Source organism: Cibotium barometz, chromosome 44 (assembly GCF_041138505.1).
Source record: "Cibotium barometz isolate CiBa-2024 chromosome 44, ASM4113850v1, whole genome shotgun sequence".
Taxonomy (NCBI): Eukaryota; Viridiplantae; Streptophyta; class Polypodiopsida; order Cyatheales; family Cibotiaceae; genus Cibotium; species Cibotium barometz.
The window spans coordinates 25,012,507-25,036,988 of NC_141089.1; the positions used below are offsets into that span (position 1 = coordinate 25,012,507).

The window sequence follows — 24,482 nt, forward strand, 5'->3', positions numbered from 1 at the left end:
ATGACGATGAGTATGTCGATGAAGATGAGGTTGATGACTAGTAATCCCTTTCTAGCTTTATTTTGTATATGGCTAAAAGCCTTATCGATATTTTGTAATCGTTTAAACTCAGTGAATATATGATTTTTGTAAATGTTTTTGTCCACTTCTTTCAACTCTCTTTATTTTAAAAAAAAGCTAGGAGAGATAGCTTTTTAAAAAAATTGAGGCAGACTCGAGAATTTTGTCAAAACTCCCTAGTCTGCCTCCAGCTTTTTTTTAAGGTTTATTTTCACTGTTTGAGCAACGTTTATAATACAAAAATAATGCTACTTTAGCAGTGTTATTTTGCTACTCCGTAGTGTTATTTGCGTTGCTAATAATGTTGCTTATTTAGCAGTGCTCCCACTATGCAACAAATATACTAGTGTCAGTAATAGTGAAATGACCGTGACATTTGCCAAGGCTTGTAGTTATAATAACACAGGTATACTGTCATTCTATTGTAGTTGATGGTTGGATTAGTTTAATTAGCTCTATGTAAAGCTCCCTAACTTTGCACATGGTATTATAGCTCTCTTGTTTAATTAGCTTTAGATTAGTCTAAATAGCTTTAAGTAAATATCCCAAACTTTGCACATGGTGTGAGAGCTCCCTTCCATGGAAATACTATGCCTTATGTGTGAATTGGAAGAATCTCTATGCTTGTGGGTGGATTCCATCACTTTGTGTGGCCATTTTGTTGCTTGATCGAGTGGAATTTTGGAGCAAGAGAATGGGACTAAAATAGGCATGTTGTGAGACTTCCTTGTTTTCAAATATATCTTTAAGGATGGTTACCCCCTTGCATATATAAATGTGATTGGTTGCCCAATTATGAACCAGCCTTTGCATCTCGCATATTGGTTGAGTCTTCCTTGTTTTCATATCTATCTTCAAGGATTGGTTACTCTTGCATATATAAATGTGAATGGTTTTCCAATTATGTCAACCAGAACCTTATGTGTATCTTACATGTAATGCCTTCCATAGAACATGGTGTATGATCCTCTTCTCTAGAAATCCATCACCACAAAAGCTTACCGTGAAGATCTTAATTTTAACATTCATAAAGGATGCTCAATTTTTTAAGATATGTTCCCATTGACAAGATGAGCTAGAGCTAGTTTTGTGGATAGATGCTCTTTTATAAAGTCTTTCTCTTTAATCTTGTATGTCGTGTACAAGCCCTTGCAATACGGAATACTACATTATAATTATGTCTTCATAGAGCAAGGTATTAAAGACAAGAACAAACTCTCTAGAATTAATTAATGGCATGACATATTTTATGGTTTATTCGCACGAAAAGTTATGGCGCCTTGTGTTGTTGCTCAAGGTGCTCCTTCTTCTCAAGAAGGGTTTGCTTCAAGTGTTCCTATCCCGTCATATTGCAGCTTCGTCATCCTGAATGCAAAGGGAAAAGAGGACTTGTCCTTGGCGGCTTCCACCGTCCACACCCCTCGTTTCTCCTTCTCCAGTTCTGTGGATGTACCTACCTCTCCAACCTTGGGCACTAGTGTTGTTGCTATAATTTTCGCTTTGCTCCTTCCCTTTCCTTTGTTCACAGCTTTGATTTTGATCTTGTTTGCATAGATGATCTCGGTAATGACCCAAAGAGCTTGGCCCCTTTGTTATCAACAAATAGAAGCTAATGATCAGTGAGAGCACCTAGTGAACTTAGAGGGCAACGACGATGCAGCTTTAGAAACTCGGGTACCTTAAAATTTTATAGGGCTATACCTTTTAGAAGACCATTTGAGATGACGCTGTGATGTATCGGGCCTCCAATAAGGCTCCTCCATCGAGGTATGCTCGCTCACCATCGTCGTTAGAGTGTCCAGAATAACACGGCGGGACGTCACGCCAGTCACGGTGAGGTTGACTGTCTTAGAGCCCTGCATGTCAAACTGTGCCTCGCTTGCTCCTCCTGCGATTATGGAGGCCAGAAACGAAGTCGAGGACTTAATGGAAGCTTGGATGTCGGCCATGCTCTTCACCCTGAACAAGTTCATGGCCGCTAGTTCACCACTTGATAGAGCAATGTCGGCCTTCGTTGTGGAACGTTGTTCACTCTCCATCATCTCCAAGCCCGCCGTTATGGGCTCTTCCACGTTCTCCTTCCAACCTTTGGCGGCATTCTTCACGCCCACACTGAGCATGGAGCCTACCCTTGCCATCGTCGCCTTGGAGCGGCGCCAAGGTAGCCAGCTGCTCCTCCTCTCAATCAAAACATCAAGCAGCCGCACATCGCTAGCCCAAGGGTCCAGCGGCACCGCATTATGGACCTTGGAAATGTATTTTTCCCAACAGCGAACCATCCTCTGCAATGGCAGGCTCTGCAAGAGATTCTTAGTTATAGAGACTAGATATGCTCGATCAGTATGCCTGGAAGAGATACGGAGGAGAGGATTTTATGCAGGATGCTTGGACTCGTCCTTACATGCTATCCGACTCCCCACCCATATCCAAACACCGCGCACTACTACGTGGTGTCATGTGCGCTTTGTCTTTCAAATAGTCACGTTTTCCGGACATGTGTGTTTAAACTTTGAACTCGTACAATTTACAATGATAAAAGAAAATATAATTCTGTACCGACATCATTCTCTTTTTGACCCGCGCATCACGTGTGACATGTTGTCAATACTAGTGTGTCATACAAGTGTGCAAATGCACAATAATTTGGAATGTCAAGGCACGATACATGGCCCATGACTCCTAGTGTTAGTGCAAATGCACAATAATTAGGGCCTTTACACAGCAAGGCTGAAACCTAAAAAAGCGATCGAAAGTGCAAAGCATCATGCCCGCTTGAGCAGGATCCCTCATCCACCTCCCCACTCACAAGAATTACACCTTAAAATTCGGTTCCACGGTGTGTGATGTTTTACACATCAAGGTTGGAACCTCCACATTCTCTGAAAAGTGGAAGTGATCTTACTATTTTTGAAAAATTGACAATGGTTTCCCAATTTGTGCCTCTCCCCACCCATGAGAATTATGCTTGAAAATCTAGTTCCATCATGCGCATATGTGTAAAGACACTTAGAGGAAGCACTCAGGATACATACACATTTCCTCTTTATATCTCGACACTTTACCTCATTCATCTTCTCGTCCACATAAATTATGCCTGAAAATCCAGCTCCATGATACGTAGATACGTAAAGACCCTTATATGCAACATTCCAGAGACTTATTTTCAGGACACATACACATTTCCTCTTTATATCTCCTCAAGGAGGAAAGTCTAAAAAATAGGCTTACATTTTGGGCAATTCACACTGTATTTGTATTTATTCAATCATCTCAATTTCCTTTCCCTTTGAACACTTGTTAGATAGTTTGTTAGATCATTTGATAAGAAGTAGATATAGGATATAAACCAGTGAAAGATATATGTATATAGACCATTCAAAGACATATGGATGTTTTAAAAATTAATGATATACTATACTTTTTTCAATGTCACACATGAAATAGACACAAAGCCTTAATGTGAGCACCTAAACATTGAGCATTACAATAGAAGCCCTTAGATTGTATTCTTTATGGAGTAGGCAATGACAATGGGGACTTGCAACAATCTTCCATCTCTTTCCCTTATCTTTCTTTTTTAGAAGAAAACCTCTAGCTCCTTGCTTCTTCAACAATCACATCTTGGGAGGCCTTCACCTTGGTATGCAAGATTGTGGGTAGCCGCTCAGTGCGCGGATATCTTCGGGATCTATTTTATAAGCAAGCCTAGAAAGATAACAAATATCCATCCCTTGGGGTGTGGCCTACTACCAAGTTGAGTTTGATTTTCCTACAGTTTTGGATAGAGTCATGCAATTGAGCCTCATTCGCACTAAGTACAGCCTAGGCCCTCTTTGCGAGATGATGATGTGGCACAATGGCTTTGACCTAATGTCCAACCCTTTGTCATGTCTCAGTCTTTCCAATGACAATTTGCTTTCTCGGTTCCAAGCTCTTCCTCTCCTCCCCATGATATGTGGTGCTATCAGGAGCATGATGGAATCCCCCTCACCATTCTTGATGAGATGGCTAGGATTCCATCCCTTCGTATCTACATAGCTTCTTCGGAGCTACTAGCTCATGCCATATCGCTTTCTTGCCTTTGGGGGACCCTATTTTGTAAAGAGTTGATAACTCTAGCCTTTCATTCCAATCTTTCATCTACCCAGAAAGATGGGACACCTCGCTAGATCTTGTCCTTACCTTTAATCTTAGATCCCCCCCTCATTCCTAGTTTAGATCCTACTCACAGGGTGGGAGGGATATTGATCCCAAAGCATCATAGAACAAAGACCTAACCTTGGTCAATCGTAGTGAAGAAGAGGTGCAGACTGCTTGGTGAGGCAAAACTATCAAAAAAGATTTCTAGAGTAGAGAAGTGTCACTATCAGGTGCTCTAGGCTTACAAGACACATGAGGAGATGGTTGGGTTAGAGAACCATTATGAGCATTTATTTCAGTATCCCTGACGGTGATGGGCCTCCCCTGTTGAAATATGCACTGAAATACTCATCTATTAAGCCTTAGGGGAAAATGGGGCATATGGTGTAGACTTGATCAAAGGTCACTTATATTCACTAGCTCAGTTGAATGTCATTTACTAGAGACTAGATATGCTTGATCAATATGCCTAGAAGAGATACGAAGGAGAGGATTTTATGCAGGATGCTTGGACTCGTCCTTACATGCTATCCGACTCCCCACCCATATCCAAACACCGCGCACTACTACGTGGTGTCATGTGCACTTTGTCTTTCAAATAGTCACGTTTTCCCAACATGTGTGTTTAAACTTTGAAGTCATACAATTTACAATGATAAAAGAAAATATAATTCTGTACCGACATCATTCTCTTTTTGACCCACGCATCACATGTGACATGTTATGTCAATACTAGTGTCATATAAGTGTGCAAATGCACAATAATTTGGAATGTCAAGGCACCATACATGGCCGCAAATGCACAATAATTAGGGCCTTTACACATCAAGGCTGAAACCTGAAAAAGCGATCGAAAGTGCAAAACATCATGCCCGCTTGAGCAGGATCCCTCATCCACCTCCCCACTCACAAGAATTACACCTTAAAATCCAGTTCCACGGTGTGTGATGTTTTACACATCAAGGTTGGAACCTCCACATTCTCTGAAAAGTGCAAGTGATCCTACTATTTTTGAAAAATTGACAGTGGTTTCCCAATTTGTGCCTCTCCCCACCCATGAGAATTACACTTGAAAATCTAGTTCCATCATGCGCATATGTGTAAAGACACTTAGAGGAAGCATTCAGGATACATATACATTTCCTCTTTATATCTCGACACTTTACCTCATTCATCTTCTCGTCCACAAGAATTATGCATGAAAATCCAGCTCCATGATACGTAGATGCATAAAGACCCTTATATGCAACATTCTAGAAACTTATTTTAGACAGCTTCTAAATGGTCTGAGTCCATCTTAGAAATTTTGACAAGTGGGCAGATACAACTAGCGGGTCCTAATGTGGACCTATGGCGACCATTCATCAAGTTAATCTCAGGGAGATTATATCGTCAGGGTAATGATGGAGTGTTACGGCTTATACCTAACCCTGACCAATATGAGGAGATCTTGGAATGGGCACATGCGAGTATCGGTGGAATCCATGCATCAGCTACTACTTGTGTGCGACGTATATCTCAGGATGGGCAATGGTGGCCTACCATGCATGCGGATGCTGAAAAATTTGTTCGTAACTGTGCTTCATGTCAAATTCAACAGCCAATTCATAATGTCACATTATTCCAAATTTCAACTACACCAAGTTGGAGTAAGTATATTGTGGACTATCTTCAGCATGGTCATACTGATCAAAAAATTCCTAAACATCGAAAGCATGCTATTGAAGTTGAAGCGGCAAACTATATGCTGATAGAGGGCAAATTCTACAAGAGGGGCAAGGATGGCAACTTACGCATGTGTGTATGTGAAGCTGACTACTTGAAAATCTTGACTCATGCACATGCAGGTGTTGGGGGTGGACACTTTTCGGGAAATACCACAGCTAAGTTGATTAGGTGGTCTGGGCTTTGGTGGCCAACCTTACAAATGGATGCCGAAGAATATGTAAAACGTTGTGACGATTGTCAAAGGACCAAACCTCCCATCACAAAGGACAATATGCCATTGCGGCCGATGTTAAGCACACGTGCTTTTGCAAAATGGGGTATTGGAAAGTCTAAAAAATAGGCTTACATTTTGGGCAATTCACACTGTATTTGTATTTATTCAATCATCTCAATTTCCTTTCCCTCTGAACACTTGTTAGATAGTTGGTTAGATCATTTGATAAGAAGTAGATATAGGATATAAACCATCGAAAGATATATGTATATAGACCATTCAAAGACATATGGATGTTTTAAAAATTAATGATATACTATACTTTTTTCAATGTCACACATGAAGTAGACACAAAGCCTTAATGTGAGCACCTGAACATTGAGCATTACAATAGAAGCCCTTAGATTGTATTCTTTACGGAGTAGGCAATGACAATGGGGACTTGCAACAATCTTCCATCCCTTTCCCTTACCTTTCTTTTTTAGAAGAAAACCTCTAGCTACTTGCTTCTTCAACAATCACATCTTGGGAGGCCTTCACCTTGGTATGCAAGATTGTGGGTAGCGGCTCAGTGCACGGATATCTCCGGGATCTATTTTATAAGCAAGCCTAGAAAGATAACAGATATCCATCCCTTGGAGTGTGGCCTACTACGAAGTTGAGTTTGATTTTCCTACAGTTTTGGATAGAGTCATGCAATTGAGCCTCATTCGCACTAAGTACAGCAGCCTAGGCCCTCTTTGCGATGATGTGGCACAATGGCTTTGACCTAATGTCCAACCCTTTGTCATGTCTCAGGCTTTCCAATGACAATTTGCTTTCTAGGTTCCAAGCTCTTCCTCTCCTCCCCATGATATGTGGTGCTATCAGGAGCATGATGGAATCCCCCTCACCGTTCTTGATGAGATGGCTAGGATTCCATCCCTTCATATCTACATAGCTTCTTCGGAGTTACTAGCTCATGCCATATCGCTTTCTTGCCTCTCGGGAACCCTATTTTGTAAAGAGTTGAGAACTCTAGCCTCTCATTCCAATGTTTCATCTACCAAGAAAGATGGGACACCTCGCTAGATCTTGTCCTTACCTTTAATCTTAGATCCCCCCCTCATTCCTAGTTTAGATCCTACTCACAGGGTGGGAGGGATATTGATCCCAAAGCGTCAGAGAACAAAGACCTAACCTTGGTCAATCATAGTGAAGAAGAGGTGCACACTGCTTGGTGAGGCAAAACTATCAAAAAAGATTTCTAGAGTAGAGAAGTGTCACTATCATGTGCTCTAGGCTTACAAGACACACGAGGAGATGGTTGGGTGTTAGAGAACCATTATGAGCATTTATTTCAGTATCCTCGATGGTGATGGGCCTCCCCTATTGAAATATGCACTGAAATACTCATGTATTAAGCCTTAGGGGAAAATGGGGCATATGGTGTAGACTTGATCAAAGGTCACTTATATTCACCAGCTCAGTTGAATGTCATTTACTACAGAATCTCTACTTTTGCAACAAGTGGTCAAACTCGTTGTTGCCAAATATCCCACCTTGTATAAGAAAGCTAGAATCATGGGAGAGAGAATTGTGGAGTGCAGAGAGACTCAAGGAGGGACCTATGGGAGAGAAGCATGGAGAGATTTGTGGATATGATTAGTGGCTAATCTTGATTAGCTCATTGTATCACTTTTATACTTGCATATTTAAAGAGGCACACTAATGCAAGAGAAATGCTCTCATTGTCCATCATTACCTTGTCATTATGTTATCTCATGTGATTAAGCTAATCTAATCTTACTTAACATTAATCTCTGATCATTATACTTAACCATGTTCTTCATTGATCATTATGAGCCACCATGAATGCCAACATTTGGTATGAGAGGCTAGTTTTTTGTTGCTCTCGTCTACTTCTCTCACCTAGTCATCCGCATTTATTGATGTGCAACACTTCATGCCATTTTCTTCATCAGCTACATCAACTGTACTGAAGCCACACAATTGATGTACTAAAGCCACACAAAGCTCCTAGTTGGTGGGATCCATCTCTTCTCCAGAGATGACTAATCCAGCTACTTCATCTCTTCTCCAGAGATGACTAATCTAGCTACTTCATCTTGTGGAATTCTCCTATCTAAATCGGCGCTCCACGAGCTACTCCATCTATCTACATCCGCTCCATGTGCAACTCCATCTGTTTACATCAACTTCACGTGCACCTTTGTCTGTCTACATTAGCTTTTGCATGCCACTTCTGTGATTGGTGCACTGCTAGAAGTTGTATGTTTTACCAGCTTCTTCACGTGTACCATTCCATGTACCTGCTGCTGCTGACATTCATTGCTAATGTCGGATGACCTGCTACTAACAGTATGACAACTTGTTGCCGACATCTAATGACCTATTGGCTGCTCTGCTGATAGTCAATGACCTACTCTATTGATTGCCAATAACCTATTGATGACTACAAATGACTTGCTCTGCCTACTACAGACAGCAGTTGCCACTTGTCACAATTTCTGCTCACGTTCTTGGCCCGTTTACTTTTTTGGCCAAGTTTACTAAATCAATTAACAAAATTAGAATGTTGAATCATCTGTCTACATCAGCTAACTAAATTAATTTTCAGTAGTCAACTATCTACATCAGTTAGCTGAAGTAGTTCTCTGAGTCAGCTGTCTAAGTCAACTCGCAGACTCAGATATCTGAAATAACTATCTGAGTCAGCTATCAGACTTAGCTATCTGAATTAGTTCTCTGTGTATCAGACTTAGCTATCTGAATTAGTTCTCTGTGTATCAGCTCTCAGAATTAGATTTTGTTCCACATTTTTAGAAATTTTTCCATACTTATTCTCATGCATATATAATTCTGGGAGGGATCATTACTTAAAGCATTTGGGCTCAATCTTTTTTTTAATCATTTATTTTCTTGTATAAAGGGAGTAGACATTGTCTCTCTAAGGTAAGACCTTCCTTAATGGCCACCAAGATAGATAAATTTGAAGGAACAGACTTTCATACATGGCAAAATAATATTAAAATTACATTAATGAGAAAGGGATTGTGGAGCATTTGTTGGAATGAAGCCCCTCCTCCTCGACTAACACACGGCAATGCTTAATCCCATATGCATAAAGTGGTGTTGCACACCTTCCTATAAAGCTTTAAATACCCTTGGGGCTCTCTCATACCTCTCCAACACACCTTTGGTGTGAGTGGGTGCATGGGATACAAGGGAGAGACATCTCTCGACCTCAGTTTCACTACAATTGTTTGTGGGTGGTGCTCTACTTCTCACATGATATGAGAGCCTTGTGCTCACTGTGCTGAGGGTCTGGGCAGTGGTGCTGCTTGTAGTCTAGGTAGTGTTGGATCAGACGGACCTCCCTTATATGGATGGTAGGGCAAGGCCATGTAAAAAGCTCCCCTTTGCCTCTATTGACTGGAGGGTGCCACCTGTTGGATGGGTGGTTAAGTGCTTGCCTATGCATGGTGATATGTAGGAGGTGGTTATTGCCAGTGTTGCAATAGGAGTTATGCTTCAGGGGGGGTGTTGGAATGAAGCTCCTCCTCTTCAATTTACACGTGGAATAGCTTAATCCCATATGCATAAAGTAGTGTTGCACACCTTCGTATAGAGGGTAAAATACCCTTGGCTCTCTCATCCCTCCATGGTGTGACTGGCTACATGGGATTCGAGGGAGACAAAGCCCCCAACTAGAGGTTGGACAGAGTTGGGGTAAAATACCATTGGGACTCTCTCATCACTCCACCCAACACACCTTTGTATAAAGGGTAAAATACCTTTGTCGCTCTCTCATCCCTCCAACACACCTTTGGTGTGACTGGGTGCATGTGATACGAGGGAGAGAAAGCCCCCGACACCATTAGGACTCTCTCATCACTCCAACACACCTTTGTATATAGCCCTTGTCGCTCTCGCATCCCTCCAACACACCTTTGGTGTGACTGGGTGCATGTTATACGAGGAAGAGAAAGACCCCGACTTGAGGTTGGACCTAGTTGTTTGTAGGTTGTGCTCCACTTCTAACATGGTATCACAACCTTGTGCCCATTGCTGCTCAAGGTCAGGCGGTGGTGTTGCTTGCGGTTGATTGGATTGGACGAGCCTCCTTTATATCGATGGTAGGTCAAGTCCATGTAAAAAACTACACTCCACCTCTATCAATGGGAGGGTGCCACCTCTTTGATGGGTGGCTAGGTGCTCGCCTATACATGGTGATCTCTAGGAGGTGGTTGGTGCATGTTTCAACTTTATGGGGGTGTTAGAATGAAGGTTCTCCTCCTTGACTTACACGTGGTAGCATTTAATTGTGTATGCATAAAGTGGTGTTTCACACTTTTTTATAAAGGGTAAAATACCCTTGGGGCTCTCTCATCCCTCCAACACACTGTTGGTGTGAGTGTGTGTATGGGATACGAGGAAGAGAGAGCCCTCGACCTCAGGTTGGTCGCAGTTATTTGTGAGTGGTGTTCCACTTCTAACATCATTTCCAATGGGAAGGAAATAAATCCTAAAACCACAAAGGGAGAAGAATTATGAAGTTTGTAAGGATGAGAAATATCTTGCCATTATAGCTTTGGTCTAAAGTAATCAGTTTATTGCCTATGCATGGTGATCTCTAAAAGGTGGTTGGTGCATGTTGCAACTTCACGGGGGTGTTGGAATGAAGCTCCTCCTCCTCAACTTACACGTGGAAGCATTTAGTCCCATATTATGCATAAAGTGGTGTTCAATAAGCAAGCCTCTTTCACCTTGTCAGAAAACATGACTTCTTTAGCAAGCCATAATCATGTCTACCAAGAAAGTTTTTATGCATTACGGTTTGCCAAAAGTGATTGTTTTTGATAGAGACTCTAGATTCCACAATAATTTTGGGATCACTCTTTCCTCCAACATAGGAACTAAGTTAGACTTCTCACTACTTTCCATCTAGAAATGAATGGATAGACTACGGTTGTCAATAGCCCTATCTTGGATCTACTTAGAGCCTATGTTGATGCCCAACAACCTAGTTCATGGGATAACTACATTCATCTTCTCTAGTTTGCTTACAAAGATACTTCTTATATTGAGCTATATTAGTCGAGCATCTTTTGAGATCATATATGAAAAATCTTTGCTTGTTCTGGCTACAAGACTTTCCCATAAAATCAAAGCTGCTAATTAATTCACGATAGGTTTTAATTGCATTTTGAGTGAGATAAGACAATCTAATATCGAGCAATATGGTAAGAAATCAAACCACAAAGATAAAGCAATATCTTTTGAATTTGGAGATTATGTACTTTTGAGAATTAAGAAACATCGACTTAAGAGAATTATAAATTTTAAAGAGAATGCAGGGAAAATTTGAAGATTATGTTTGTTTGAGTTCCTTGCAAGCAAACACAAGCACACAAGAGAGTGCAAGACATAAGAGAGAGATCGATGGCTGAATTTTATTCTAGCTTCCTCTCTTCTCGACAACCATATAACTAAAAGATAAAGTACATACATAAAGGAAAAGTACTCTCCTACATCAACATATAAAATTTTCGGTCTATAGTGTGAACCTAACTATATGAGCTAACTCTATAACTATGCCATAACTCTAGTACTACATTAGTGGTCGTCACACAGCCTGTCATCCCACGTCATATCAATCATAATCTCACCAACCATTCCAGTTACATAAGTGTGGAAGTTATCACCCAGGCAGGTTATAAATCTCTATCATTTATCACTAGTTGAGCTTAGTATCTCAACACTCCCCCTCGATCTCAACTCTACACAAAATTGCACTTCAATTGAGCTTCTAAACCTATGGAGCTTCTCTATGCCCAATGCCTTTGTGAAGATTTCAACCACACGATCCTCTATGTGTTGACATATACCATCACCTACTAGAACCTTCTCCTGCACAAAGTGATAGTGTACCTCAATGTGTTTTGTTCTAGCATGGTATACTGGGTTACTGGCCAACTGTATGCTACTCATGTTTTCACAATAAATGACAATTTCCCTATCCACGTGCTCACCCATATCACCAAGTAGCTTCTAAATCCAGGATACCTCACAAGTTGCCATAGTAGCATCCCTATATCTACCTCTGTACTCGATAAGGCAAGTGTTGGCTGGTCCTTACTGCTCCAACTCGCAAAAACACTCCCAAATGAGAACATCAAACCACTGGTAGATCTTTCGTCTCCAACACTACCATCCCAATCAACATCTGTGTACCCGTGTAGTAGTATCTCTATACCAATCAACATCTGTGTACCCGTGTAGTAGTATCTCTATACCAACCTCATAGAAAAGTCCATAAAAAACTCGACTTTAATATGGTCATGAGAATCTGTCTAGCTACATCCAAGTGTGGCTTCCTAGTAGGGGCTTGCATAAACTATCTCACAATTCAAACATCATAGCTCAAGTCTAGCCTAGTAATGATCATGTAGATCAAGCTACCCACTATGCACCTGTACGTAGTGGGGTCCTCCAAAAGCTCACCTTTATCTGTAGAAAGCTTTGTGTTCTACTCCAATGGCACTGAAATAGGCTTACAGCCTATCATACCATACTTGGACAACATGTCCTAACCATACTACCTCTATAGTAACAAAATTCCATGAGGTGCTCTCACCACCTCTATGCCCAAGAAATACCGCAGCTCACCCAAATCCTTCATCTCAAACTTTTTCTTCAAAAGCCTCCTGAGATCATGTATCTCAGCATTATTATCACGAGTGATAATCAAGTCATCCATATAGATGACTAATAGCATGATCCCTCTATTTGTCTTTTTCACATAAAGTGAAAAATGTGCATTGGATGTCTGAAATCCAATGGTAAACAAGATACTTCCCAGTCTTGTTTGACCATGCTCTTGGTTCTTGCTTCAAGCCATACAAGGCTTAGCATACTTTGCACCAAAAATATGGGTGTGCATTACTCTCAAAACCTAGTGGTTGTATCATGTATACTTCTTCTTACAAATCACCATACAAGAAGGAATTTTTAAACATCCATTTGATGCAAAGACCAACCCTTTGCTACATCCATAGCCAGTGATAGCTCTCACGGTTTCCATTCTTATGTCTCCTCATAGTCAATGCCATAAGTCTATGCATAGCCCTTGGTAACCAATCTTGCCTTGTACCTGCTCGTAGAACCATGAACATTATGCTTGACTTTATACACCCACTTACTTCGAATTTCCTTCTTTTCCTTAGGCAAAGGCACTAACTCCCATGTTGCATTTGCATCCAATGCTGCCGTCTCCTCATTCATGGCATCTTCCCATTTCTTATTTCCAAGTGCCTGCTCAAAACAACTAGGCTCAATTTCTTTTATTTCTTTAACCATGTAGGCATACTGATGGAATATATACTCATAATATCTCAACTTGTCTCAATAGGGTACCTAAGCCTCTTAGACCTGCGTACACCTGGATCACTACCTATCCTAAAAACAGTCTTGGTTCTCCTTATACCACGAGTAACCATAGACAGAATGCCAAGATCCTCATCAAGGCTCTGCTCAAAGCTGTTAGAGACACCATCACCACATATGAGTGACCTGCTGACAGATCAGGGAAAAAAGGTTAATTTACCTTTTCCTTCCCTTTGCATGATACTTGTGTACCAACAACTATCCTCAGCATGCCTAAACATGGACTAAGCTTGGATCTATTGCTAGAGGACTCTCAAGGTCCACTAAGAATCTGTGTGATTACTTCTCTACATGTGGTGCATCATAAACAGTTCTTACATCTGCATCTTGTGTTTTCTTCAATGGCAGTGCATACCAACTACTCATCTTGTCTCAAAAACAATATCTCTGCTTTCTCACATCTCACGAGTGGTAGGGTTATAGCATCTATAACCTTTTTTCTCCATAACGTAGTCAATAAAGATCGTTTCTTTTCTTTTGGATCCAATTTTGTTCTTAATTTATCAGGAACATATACATATGAAATACACCGAAACACTTTCAAGTGAGATACATCCAATCTTACTGTAAACTTATGTTCGGGCGTCATGATGAACAGCTTATAGTAGGTGTCCTGTTCATAATGTACATAGTGTCCTGTTCATAATGTACATAGTTGTAAGATTCCTCCCCCAACCCCCTTTTTGATGTCTAGTATCTTCCCGTGTAATTAAATCCCTCTTCAGGAATATAACAGATCTTGTTTCTAACTGTTTTAACATAGAGAGATAAAATATTCTAGAGAGAGAATATTTAGATTTTTAATAATTTTGGATAGAAAATTATCTCATCCTATTAAAATAAGTTCCCCTGAAATAGAAATTCAAAAAGAACTTTCCAATGTGCAATTGGAATTAATTGGAAATGGGTATAAAGGACCTTAGCCTAAAGGTCTAGATTTCCAAAAATTTTAGAGTATGGTCCAATTAAGGTTCCTATGGGCCAATAGCATCAATCCATGTGTAGGGAGGAGATAAATCCAATTTTGTAAAAGAAGATACCCAAAAATGAGTAAATGCTCACATAAGATGAAGAGTTGACTATGTACAAGGTTTATTAGTAAGAAACTATGAGTAATATCAAAAATATCAGATATTTTGGGTATCCAAAAACGAGTAAATGCTCACATAAGATTAAGAGTTGAAAATGTACAAGGTTTATTAGTAAAAAACTATGAGCAATATTAAAAATATGAGATATTTTGGGTATCAAAAAAATGAGTAAATGTTCACACAAGATGAAGAGTTGAAAATGTACAAGGTTTATTAGTAAAAAACTATGAGCAATATTAAAAATATGAGATATTTTGGGTATAATGATTCCATTTTGACACATATGTAAGAAAGGGGAGTTCTTTAAAGGAGGTGCATATTTCACATGCTTGAATGAGTTTTAAACTCAAAAATAATGTGATATTTTTATCTCTCCTCTCTCTTGAACCAAACCAAATCAAAATGGAACCAAACCAAATCAAAAAGTAACCAAACTAGGTCCAAATCTAGTCCAAATTCAACCAAATTGAATTTAGAAAATTCTAGAATTTAGTTAGCTTTGGTTAGAGCTTCCCTCTCCTATAAATAGAACATGAGTCCTTTGAAAAAAATAGAAGAATTTTACTATACTAAGAGTTATGCTGAAATAATGCTAGTTTCTACTATTCTCTAAAATTCTCTCCAAATTGAAGAAATTGGAGCTTTCCTCTTTCTTCAATCCCCATTGGTGGCTCCATCAACATACTTAACCAATTGATTGGTTGGGGGCCTCTACCGTGAACAAAGAATCAAGCAATTTGTAAGGTAAATGGTGAATTTTGTTCTTTTCTATAATTTCTCAATGCTTCTCTCTTCTCGACCCCTCTCAAGCTTGAGAAGCTTAATTGGAATGGTTTTTGAATGCTATTGAAGTTAATTGATGAATGGTAGTGAAGAGTTACATAATTTGATGAATGCTATTGAAGTTAATTGATTAATGATAGTTCATAATTACATAAATTTCCATTTATACTTAATTCAAATGGTTTTTATGTAATTTCTCTCTTTCACTCAAGAAATGGTCATACTCATGACCCATTCTCAATCCAAATGAAGCTTTTCATAAAGCTTTTCCTTAATCCAAGATTAATCTATGCTTGAGGTCAAATTAATGGCTTTTTTCTATGCTTTTAGTTTATGTATTTCATGAATATTGATGATTCAATCCATTATGGATTAATGATCTAATTAGGGATCATTCTAATTATTTCCTTAATGATAAGCTTTATCCCTCAGAAAATTTGAGATTTATCAGTCATAGTAGGAGAGCGGAGGTATGGCAAAATTTTTATAAAAATTACGCATAAAATAATTTCATTCAAATCATAAAAAGAGGACTTCCTACCATATTTTAGGAATTATCATCCTAGATTAATTGAAAGATATTCATTGTAATCCTAGAGAAATTGATTTTTATATTATGCATAATTGATTTTCATGCATAGAGGAATGCATAAAAGATTATTATGTTAACATAAAAGTGTTACTTTTACCATAATTAGATTTCATGTATAGAGGTATGCATAAAAGATTATTATTTTAATATAAAAGTGTTACTTTTATCACATTTGAATTTCATGCACAGAAGTATGCGTAAAAGATGAACATTTTATTATAAAAGTGTTACTTTTAGCATAATTGAATTTCATGCATAGAGGTATGCATAAAAGATGAATATTTTATTATAAAAGAGTTACTTTTAGCATAATTGAATTTCATGCATAGAGGTATGCATAAAAGATGAATATTTTATTATAAAAGAGTTACTTTTAGCATATTTGAATTTCATCCATAGAGGTATGCATAAGAGATGAATATTTTATTATAAAAGAGTTACTTTTAGCTTAATTGAAATTCATGCATAGAGGTATGCATAAGAGATGAATATTTTATTATAAAAGTGTTACTTTTAGCATAATTGAATTTCATGCATAGAGGTATGCATAAAAGATGATTATTTTATTATAAAAGTGTTACTTTTAGCATAATTGAATTTCATGCATAGAGGTATGCATAAAAGATATGGGAAGTGATAAGATGTGATAAGATGCATATGAGATGAGTTAAGATGTGATAAGATGAGTTAAGAAGTGATAGGATGTGTATGGGATGAGGTAAGAAGTGTATGTGATGGGATAAGATGTATATGGGTTGTGAAAGGGTGAGAATATGGATGTGAATGTGGATGGGTATGTATGGATGTATGCATGTAGATGTGAATGTGAATGTGGATGTATGGATGTGAACGAGGATGTGGATGTAGATGCATAGATGTAGAGGTGGATGTATGCATGTAGATGTAGATGTATGGATGTGAATGTGAATGTGGATGTGGAGGTATGCATGTAGATGTGGATGTATGCATGTAGATGTAGATGTATGGATGTGAATGTGAATGTGGATGTGGATGTATGTATGGCGATGTGGATGTATGCATGTAGATGTAGATGTATAGATGTGGATGTGAATGTGGAGGTGGATGTATGCATGTAGATGTAGATGTATGGATGTGAATGTGAATGTGGATGTGGATGTATGCATGTAGATATAGATGTATGGCGATGTGGATGTATGCATGTAGATGTAGATGTGGATGCGAATGTGGAGGTGGATGTATGCATGTAGATATAGATGTATGGATGTGAATGTGAATGTGGATGTGGATGTATGCATGTAGATATAAATGTATGAATGAGGATGTGGATCTATGCATGTAGATGTTAATGTATGCATATAGATGTGGATGTATGGATGTGAATGTGCATGTAGATGTGGATGTATGGATGAGGATGCATGAATGTGCATGTAGATGTGGATGTGAAAATAGATGCATGGATGTAGATGTGGATGTATGGATGTGAATGTGGATGTGGATGTGGATATATGTATGGATGTGAATATATGATATGTGATGTGAAGGAATCTGAAGTGATGAGATGGAAAATGATGTGATGGGATGAGTACACATATAAATGGAATGTGGAATAAGTAATGTGGATTGATGAGGGATAATGTGGAAAAATGAGAGTTAATATAGAAACTGTATTTGTAAACTGTTTGTAAATGCTGTTTGTAAATGGCTGTTTTATGTCAAGAATGCTGGGGAAGCATTTTGACCGTCTTGTGATTAAGGTCGTGGAGACCTAACTGATAAAGTTACAACTGCTGTGACGGAGAGTCAATGGAGGACGTCTCGCGTAGCAAAGTCGGCCGAGGTCTTGACTAGCCTCGGTTCGATTAAAATGGTGAGCCTCCGGTATGGTGGATGATGGACCAAGGAAGCGGCCTATGAGTGAAGCGCTAGGTCACCTGCGAAGGATCCTACAGGGTGTTGACCATACGATGCTCGGGCTCTGGGTCGCCTAGGATACCCACGCGTGCGTCGAGGAAGATATTAGAACAAGGAGTAAGAGTTGTTTTGTGAAACCGGGCATGGATCTGGTTGATTGACCTTGCTGGTCTTCAATGGATGAGTCCATGGCTCTTTTTATGGATCTGTTGGTTGATCTTGCTGATCTTCAACGAGAGTCCATCTTGATTTTTATAAGTGATTATATTGCCGAGTATTATGGGCTAGGAACTATTGAAAAGGCCCCTGAGTGGACAGGTGGTGAGCGTTCTAGTTGCCAATGTTGCCATAGATACTTTGATGAAGGAATGATGGGAAATTATGAATCAACCGGATAAATTGGAAGATTGTGATCAGTGGTACTATGGTTTCATTAAAGGATTGTTTTAAAGATAGCTGATGCTAAGAAAAAGGCAATTTCATATTGGGTGTGTAAGTGGTGTGGCTAGTTTTATATTTGCATGAACTTCCGGCTAGGGGGCCCCTGAACTCTTTTCCTTGGTACCCGGGACAAAACCTAACCAAATTCCAAATTGGATCCCATCACTAGAGTGGTTGGGTGGTTGGCTAACCCATGGGATCGCGGATGGGGTTAGGCTGGACTGATGGATTCGTAAATCGAGACTCAATTTCTGTTATTACGATAGATAAAGTAAATCCCGAATAGTAATTGTTCTATGGATAGGAATCAACGGTTGTGCCTCTTGATGGGGAAAAAAAGGTTGATCCCAATGATCCAAGTGCAAGTTTCTTCCTTGATCCGACCGAGTATCTTTATGGGTGCAGTCGGATGAGCGTGATCAGTAATGATCTTAACTACGTTAGAGTAAAAAAGTTATACTGGTGGAATCGCCCGTGCTTTCGGTTTTGGAAAAATCGACGGATTAGTCTCTTGTCCGGATATCCGTGGTTGGACGAGGCCCCGAATGTGGGACCCCTGCCCCGCGCGAGAAGTGCTACTTCCGCTGCTAATACCCCGAATCTGTTGCTCGGTGGGAACAGGGATCTCACAATAGTAGTTGCTACTACTGCTTTTGCCTAAAAATAATGTGGCATATTCTTTTCATCCATCAAGACACGTGCCACTTCTCCAATGTGTATATTTTTCCTTTCTGCAATACCATTATGTTGCGGAGTGTACGTACATATAAACTTTCTCTCAATTTCCTACTTTCTCAAGAAACCATTGAACTTATCGGAGAAATATTCTTCTGCACCATTTGATCTCTAGCATTTTATTTCCATTCCTTTTTCCTTCTTGACCAAGGCTTTAAATCCGTGAAAGTGAGAAAACACCTCACTTTTTTCTTTTTTGAAGTAAACCCACACTTTCCTATTGTGGTCTCATTAATGAATGTAACATAATAACTACAACCTACAATTTTTGCAGTCTTGGCCAATCCCCATACATCTGAATGTATAAAATCTAATGGCCTTGCACTGACATGCTTTTCATGTGGGAAAGCATATTTGGCCTGCTTACGCTCGTATGATTCACATACTTTATGCATGCCATCAACCTTAAACTTTGGCAAACCTATAACAATATTTTGGGCTTGCATAGACTTCAATCACTGTACATTCACATGACCAATGCACTTGTGCCATACATCAATATCTGCAATGACATCTGTTCCATGTGCAAACATGGCTACCTTTACTTTAGGTATGTTCACATCCAAAATAAACATCCTGCCATTTGTGTTACCCTTTACAACCAAGCGACACTAATTTTTGAAGTCTTGCACAAAACATCCTTGAGGATTAAACCTCACTTGCATACCTTGCTTAACCATCTGACACACTAACCAAGCCCATTCAAAGCAGACACTAACCAAATCATCATTCTCCACCACAAGTACATTGATAGAATTAAGGGATTCAACAATGCCCTTGATATTTAAAGCATATTCATTATTTGGGGGAGTCACTCATAAATATGTAAGCATAGCACGTGGGTTCAACATAAGGGGTTTTTAAAATCCCTTTTTTACACCTTATTTACATACAGAGGGGTACCATTTAAAGGGGGTATTTATAGATTGAATAGAAAAAGGGTGTGTTTTATTCATGAAAAATTTACAAATAAGGGGTTTTTAAAGTTAGGCCTTGAACGCACGTGATATAGAGAGTTTACATATAGTGAATCCCCCGAGATTCATTAATAGACATGCTTTTCATTTCCACTATATGCAACCCTTGTTTTAGCTATAGTTTCCTTGCCTTAGTATTTATTTGGAACATCTACATAAGGTTCTACCATGCAACTACTGGAGTGTTAGAATCTTGTGTGTGTCCTATCATTGTGTCTGTGACTTTCCTTGCACCCTCATTCCAATCCTTAAATTCCTTTATGTCTGCTGGAGTGGTATTCTCTTTAGACAACTCCGGAGACTCCTTATTGTCTCCTTCCACATAGTCCCAAAATCCTTTACCCATCAGGAAATTGGTCATTCTGAACTTCCAGGCATGGAAGTTGTTCATTTCCAACTTCTCACTAATAATCTAATTGATTCTGTTAGAGATGATTTCCTACAATAATTAAAAAATTGCAATGGACAATTTATGTATGCAACCTGTAACACAATAGTATCTTTAGCACAACCCACCTGTACGAGAATTGACCAAAGTACATGTACATACACCCAATGTCAATAATACATGTGAAAAATTTGTCTATACTCCCAAAATGCTCTATTTCACTACAATAACTAGATTTTGACCAGAGGCTGATCTCAACCAAAACTTTCCAAAACTACCAAGAGAACAGAGACCAAAACATGTCCGAAATGTGAATCTGGCTGCAAAACAACAGTAAAAAGTACTACATACCACAGAGGAACCTTTAAGCCTGTGATGACAACTCCTCAATCGGCGATGTGTAGCTCCCGAAGCTACCAAGGGGTGTTGTACCTAAACCAAGAAGGGAAAGAGATGATGATGCTCTTACCCGTGTATTGCTTCCTTTCTTACTTGTTATTGCCTCTTTCTTTCTTCCTTATCTCTCACATAAACTGAAGCTCTGATACCATAATTAGAATACAAGGGAGAGAGAGAGCTTGAGTTCTTACAAGAAAACATACAAATACAAGAGAGTGCAAGACACAAGAGACAGATGGATGGCTGAATTTTCTTCTAACTTCTTCTCTTCTCTACAACAATATAACTAAAAGATAAGTGTAAGATTCCTCCCTCCAGCTTTTGAGGTGTACAGGTGTAAGAACCTCCCCTTTTGATCTTATAATTATTCCCCTCTCTGAAATAAAAGAAAGATCCTGTTTTACCATGTTTTGGCCTAGAGAGAGAAAATGTCTAGAGAGAGATAATTCAAAATTGAGATATTTTTGAATATAAAAATCCTCCTAATGTTTAAAATGATTTTCCTTGAAATAAAAATTCAAAAAGAACTTTCTAATGTGCAATTGGAATTAATTGAAAGTAATCAATCCTCTCAAATAGAAAAATAAGAATGTATACCATATCCAAGATTCTACTCTCTAGCTCCATTATATACCCATTTTTTTGCTTCACTCCACCTTGATCTTGCAATTTCATCCCAAGCCTCGCTCCACTATGTAGAAATTTGCATGCTTGACTTCACTCTATTCACATGTCCATGCTTCTTCACTCCACTCTCTATGTATAAACATATACACTATTGTAGATATATAAAAACATAATGTAAATACATATTACATTAATTGTAAACATATGTTTATGTGTGTGTGTGTGTGTGTGTGTGTGTGTATCATTACAACTAATACAATCCACTACAAAAGAATGGAGGTATAACCATGCCACTAGTAACCTGGAAACTTGGTGTTATTTTTGTAGGCTTCAAAAATCACCAACTTGGCTACTACCCTGACTATTGGCCCATCTATAGACAGCGAACTAGGAACCTTGGTAGGCCTGCAAAATAAAAAAGCCATGGGGCTCCCCTTCCTTGCACTATATAAACCATGGTGCATGTAAGGGAGCCCCGTATTTTTTGCTTGTGCATGTGCAAGTGAAGATGAAGACAACAAATCATTGACAAAGTACATTTTGGATTATAGAAAAAAACATTAATGCCTTATTATAGGCAAAACAAAACGATAAGAACATAATGGTGCATAAGTACCAAGCCTAGGAATTTGGTGTGTATAAGCACCAAGCGTAGGGTTGGGAGTGGACCAATGTTATAGGTTACACCACCCCTCTCCTATTGCAACCGATAATGCTTACCTTAACTCGTGTGGTGGGAAACCTATCAAAATCCAAGCTCGTATCTCTCAAGACTCTAAGATGTGCTAGTGGTAGGCTAGCTCCACTCCTTTGCCTCCTTCCTCAAGTTGTCACCATGAAGTTTTCTCTCCTCATACAAGGACACTCACTCCTCTCTAAACATAAGCATAAGAGGAACATGCACTAAGAATAAAGCTTTCTCTCCTATCAAAATTCTCTCACACCATAGACACAAAAGAGCAAGGACAAAAGATAAGTCAAAAGCATACGATTTCTCAAGTACTATATCAAGTATAATAGTTAAATAAGAAAAAAAATATTTCTCAAGGTCTAATGTGATTGAGGATAAGATGTTTTTTATCGTCAACAAGGAGGATGATTTCTTAACGGGGAGAGAATGTAACATACCTCGTTTAAACACACCTGTGTTAGGAAAACGTGATTGTATTGAAATCCACAAAGTTCTTTCTATTTAAATGCCAACACATGATACCACATAGATGTGTGCGATTTATATATTTAGATAGCTTTTAAAAAACATATTATTTCAAGTTATGATTAAATATAATCTTAAGTTTTAGATGCTACAGATTTTAGTAATGAATTCTAGCAAGTCTCCAGCATAAAAAATTCTAAGTGTTAAAATTAAGTGAAAATTCAAGTTTGAGTTTTCTATTAGTTAATATACTCAAATGTAGCCTTTGAGTGTGTATATAGGCATGCAAATTGAAATTTGATAAAAAAAGTAAAATGTGATCTATGTTTGAAGTTGACTTTCACATACAGCTGATTTTGGTGATTCTGCTCGTGCTAGGTTGTAGACCGCACACATTTTGGTAATTTTAAGTACCCACATGACTAGTTTTTTATAACCGTGCATGAAGTTATGCCTGTTGTAGGTTGCAGCCCTCATAGCAGATCTAAGAGGCTTGCCAAATCTACAAATAGTTCTTTGGAGAGTAGACATGGATTCCCAATTAATCAAGACCTTCAAATATATCGGGAAAGTACACACACTTTCTTTTTATTACTTTGCTTTAAATTCTTTTGATATTAAACAAATAAATCGATAAAGTGCGTATATTAGAGAATCTGAGTCGATATAGGGTGCACTTAACGATGAGTAATTCTTAACTTTCTTAATTATACATGATCGCCTTAGTAGTCTACACGACTCATAGAATAAACACTTTTGGTGGGGTAGAGAATCAGAAGATAGAATATTAGACTAGTTTTGAGATAAAGACAAAATTTTTAGAGGACAAGAAACTCTACAAGAGTGTATGAGACTTTAGAATGCCAAAATCTCTTTCGTTTTTAAGTTATTAGAGTGCAAAGTGGGACACTTGGCTGTTTTTAAGTTATTAGAGTGCAAAGTGGGACACTTGGCTGTTTTTTACAGTTTTATGTTGAAAACATAACTTTGGCCATTTTGAACGCTCTCAGAAAGACCTTAGAACACATTTTTAGAGAACCATCACAAAGATATGTTTAATAGAGCGTTAATATTCCTAAAACTTTGTAGTTTTGACTTTTCTCTAATTCCAAATAGATTGGAAGATATTACTCTCCCAAAGAGACCAATTGTCAAGCTTTGCCTTAGAAATTGTTGTCCAAAATGGTTCAAACTGAAGTTGGAACCATTTTGCCTCTAGATCCCAGTTGGACTTGGTTAGTGGCCTCCCTCATCTTTAAATAGACCCTCATTCCTTTGTATTTTCATCTTTGAGTAATTCTATTATCCCTCATTCCTTTGTATTTTCATCTTTGAGTAATTACATGCCAGTATTATCTTCATTTTAGAGTAATTCTATTATCCCTCTATTTTGTCTCTACTTTTGTGAAGCTTTGTAGCTTCACAATTCTCCATCCTCTCTTGGAGATTACCCTCCCCAACATGGCAGCCAAAGCTTGCTTTGTGGGCTTCACTTCTTCCTTTAAAGAATCAAGTCAAAATAAAAGGTAAGCCTTAATCCAATGGTTTTTCTATCTTTATCAATGGTTATCTCCTTCCCAACCCCTCTAATGCTTGGGAAGCTTTAAATTAAATTGTTTTTTTTAAAATCAAGCTTTCTAATGATTCATAATGTTTAAATGGTTTAATACTAATCTTTATGCTTAATTATAGTATTTTTATTAGTAAATCTCTCTTTTTGGAAAGATTAATCATCTTTATGGTTAGATCCTTGTTAGAAGGATGGTTCTTAATGATAAACTCATTATCTTAAACAAAACTCTAGTCTTA

General features: G+C 38.5%; 1 protein-coding gene across 1 annotated transcript; it reads right to left on the minus strand.

The window, feature by feature from the left end:
• Positions 1-1,263: 1,263 nt before the first annotated feature.
• LOC147613119 (uncharacterized) lies at positions 1,264-2,342 on the minus strand. Its single transcript, XM_086782042.1, has 2 exons — positions 1,762-2,342; positions 1,264-1,647 (listed from the first exon to the last, which is right to left on the minus strand). The coding sequence occupies exons 1-2, from the start codon at positions 2,337-2,339 to the stop codon at positions 1,371-1,373; spliced, it is 855 nt and encodes a 284-aa protein (XP_086638168.1). The 5' UTR covers positions 2,340-2,342; the 3' UTR covers positions 1,264-1,370.
• Between the last annotated feature and the right edge of the window lie 22,140 nt (positions 2,343-24,482).

Excerpts from the sequence above, each read along its gene's own strand:
- LOC147613119 (XM_086782042.1), bottom strand. The coding sequence starts at position 2,339 with ATGGTTCGCTGTTGGGAAAAATACATTTCCAAGGTCCATAATGCGGTG. Across the intron at positions 1,648-1,761 it reads CTCAAATGGTCTTCTAAAAG|GGGCCAAGCTCTTTGGGTCA; the intron begins GTATAGCCCTAT and ends TTGATAACAAAG.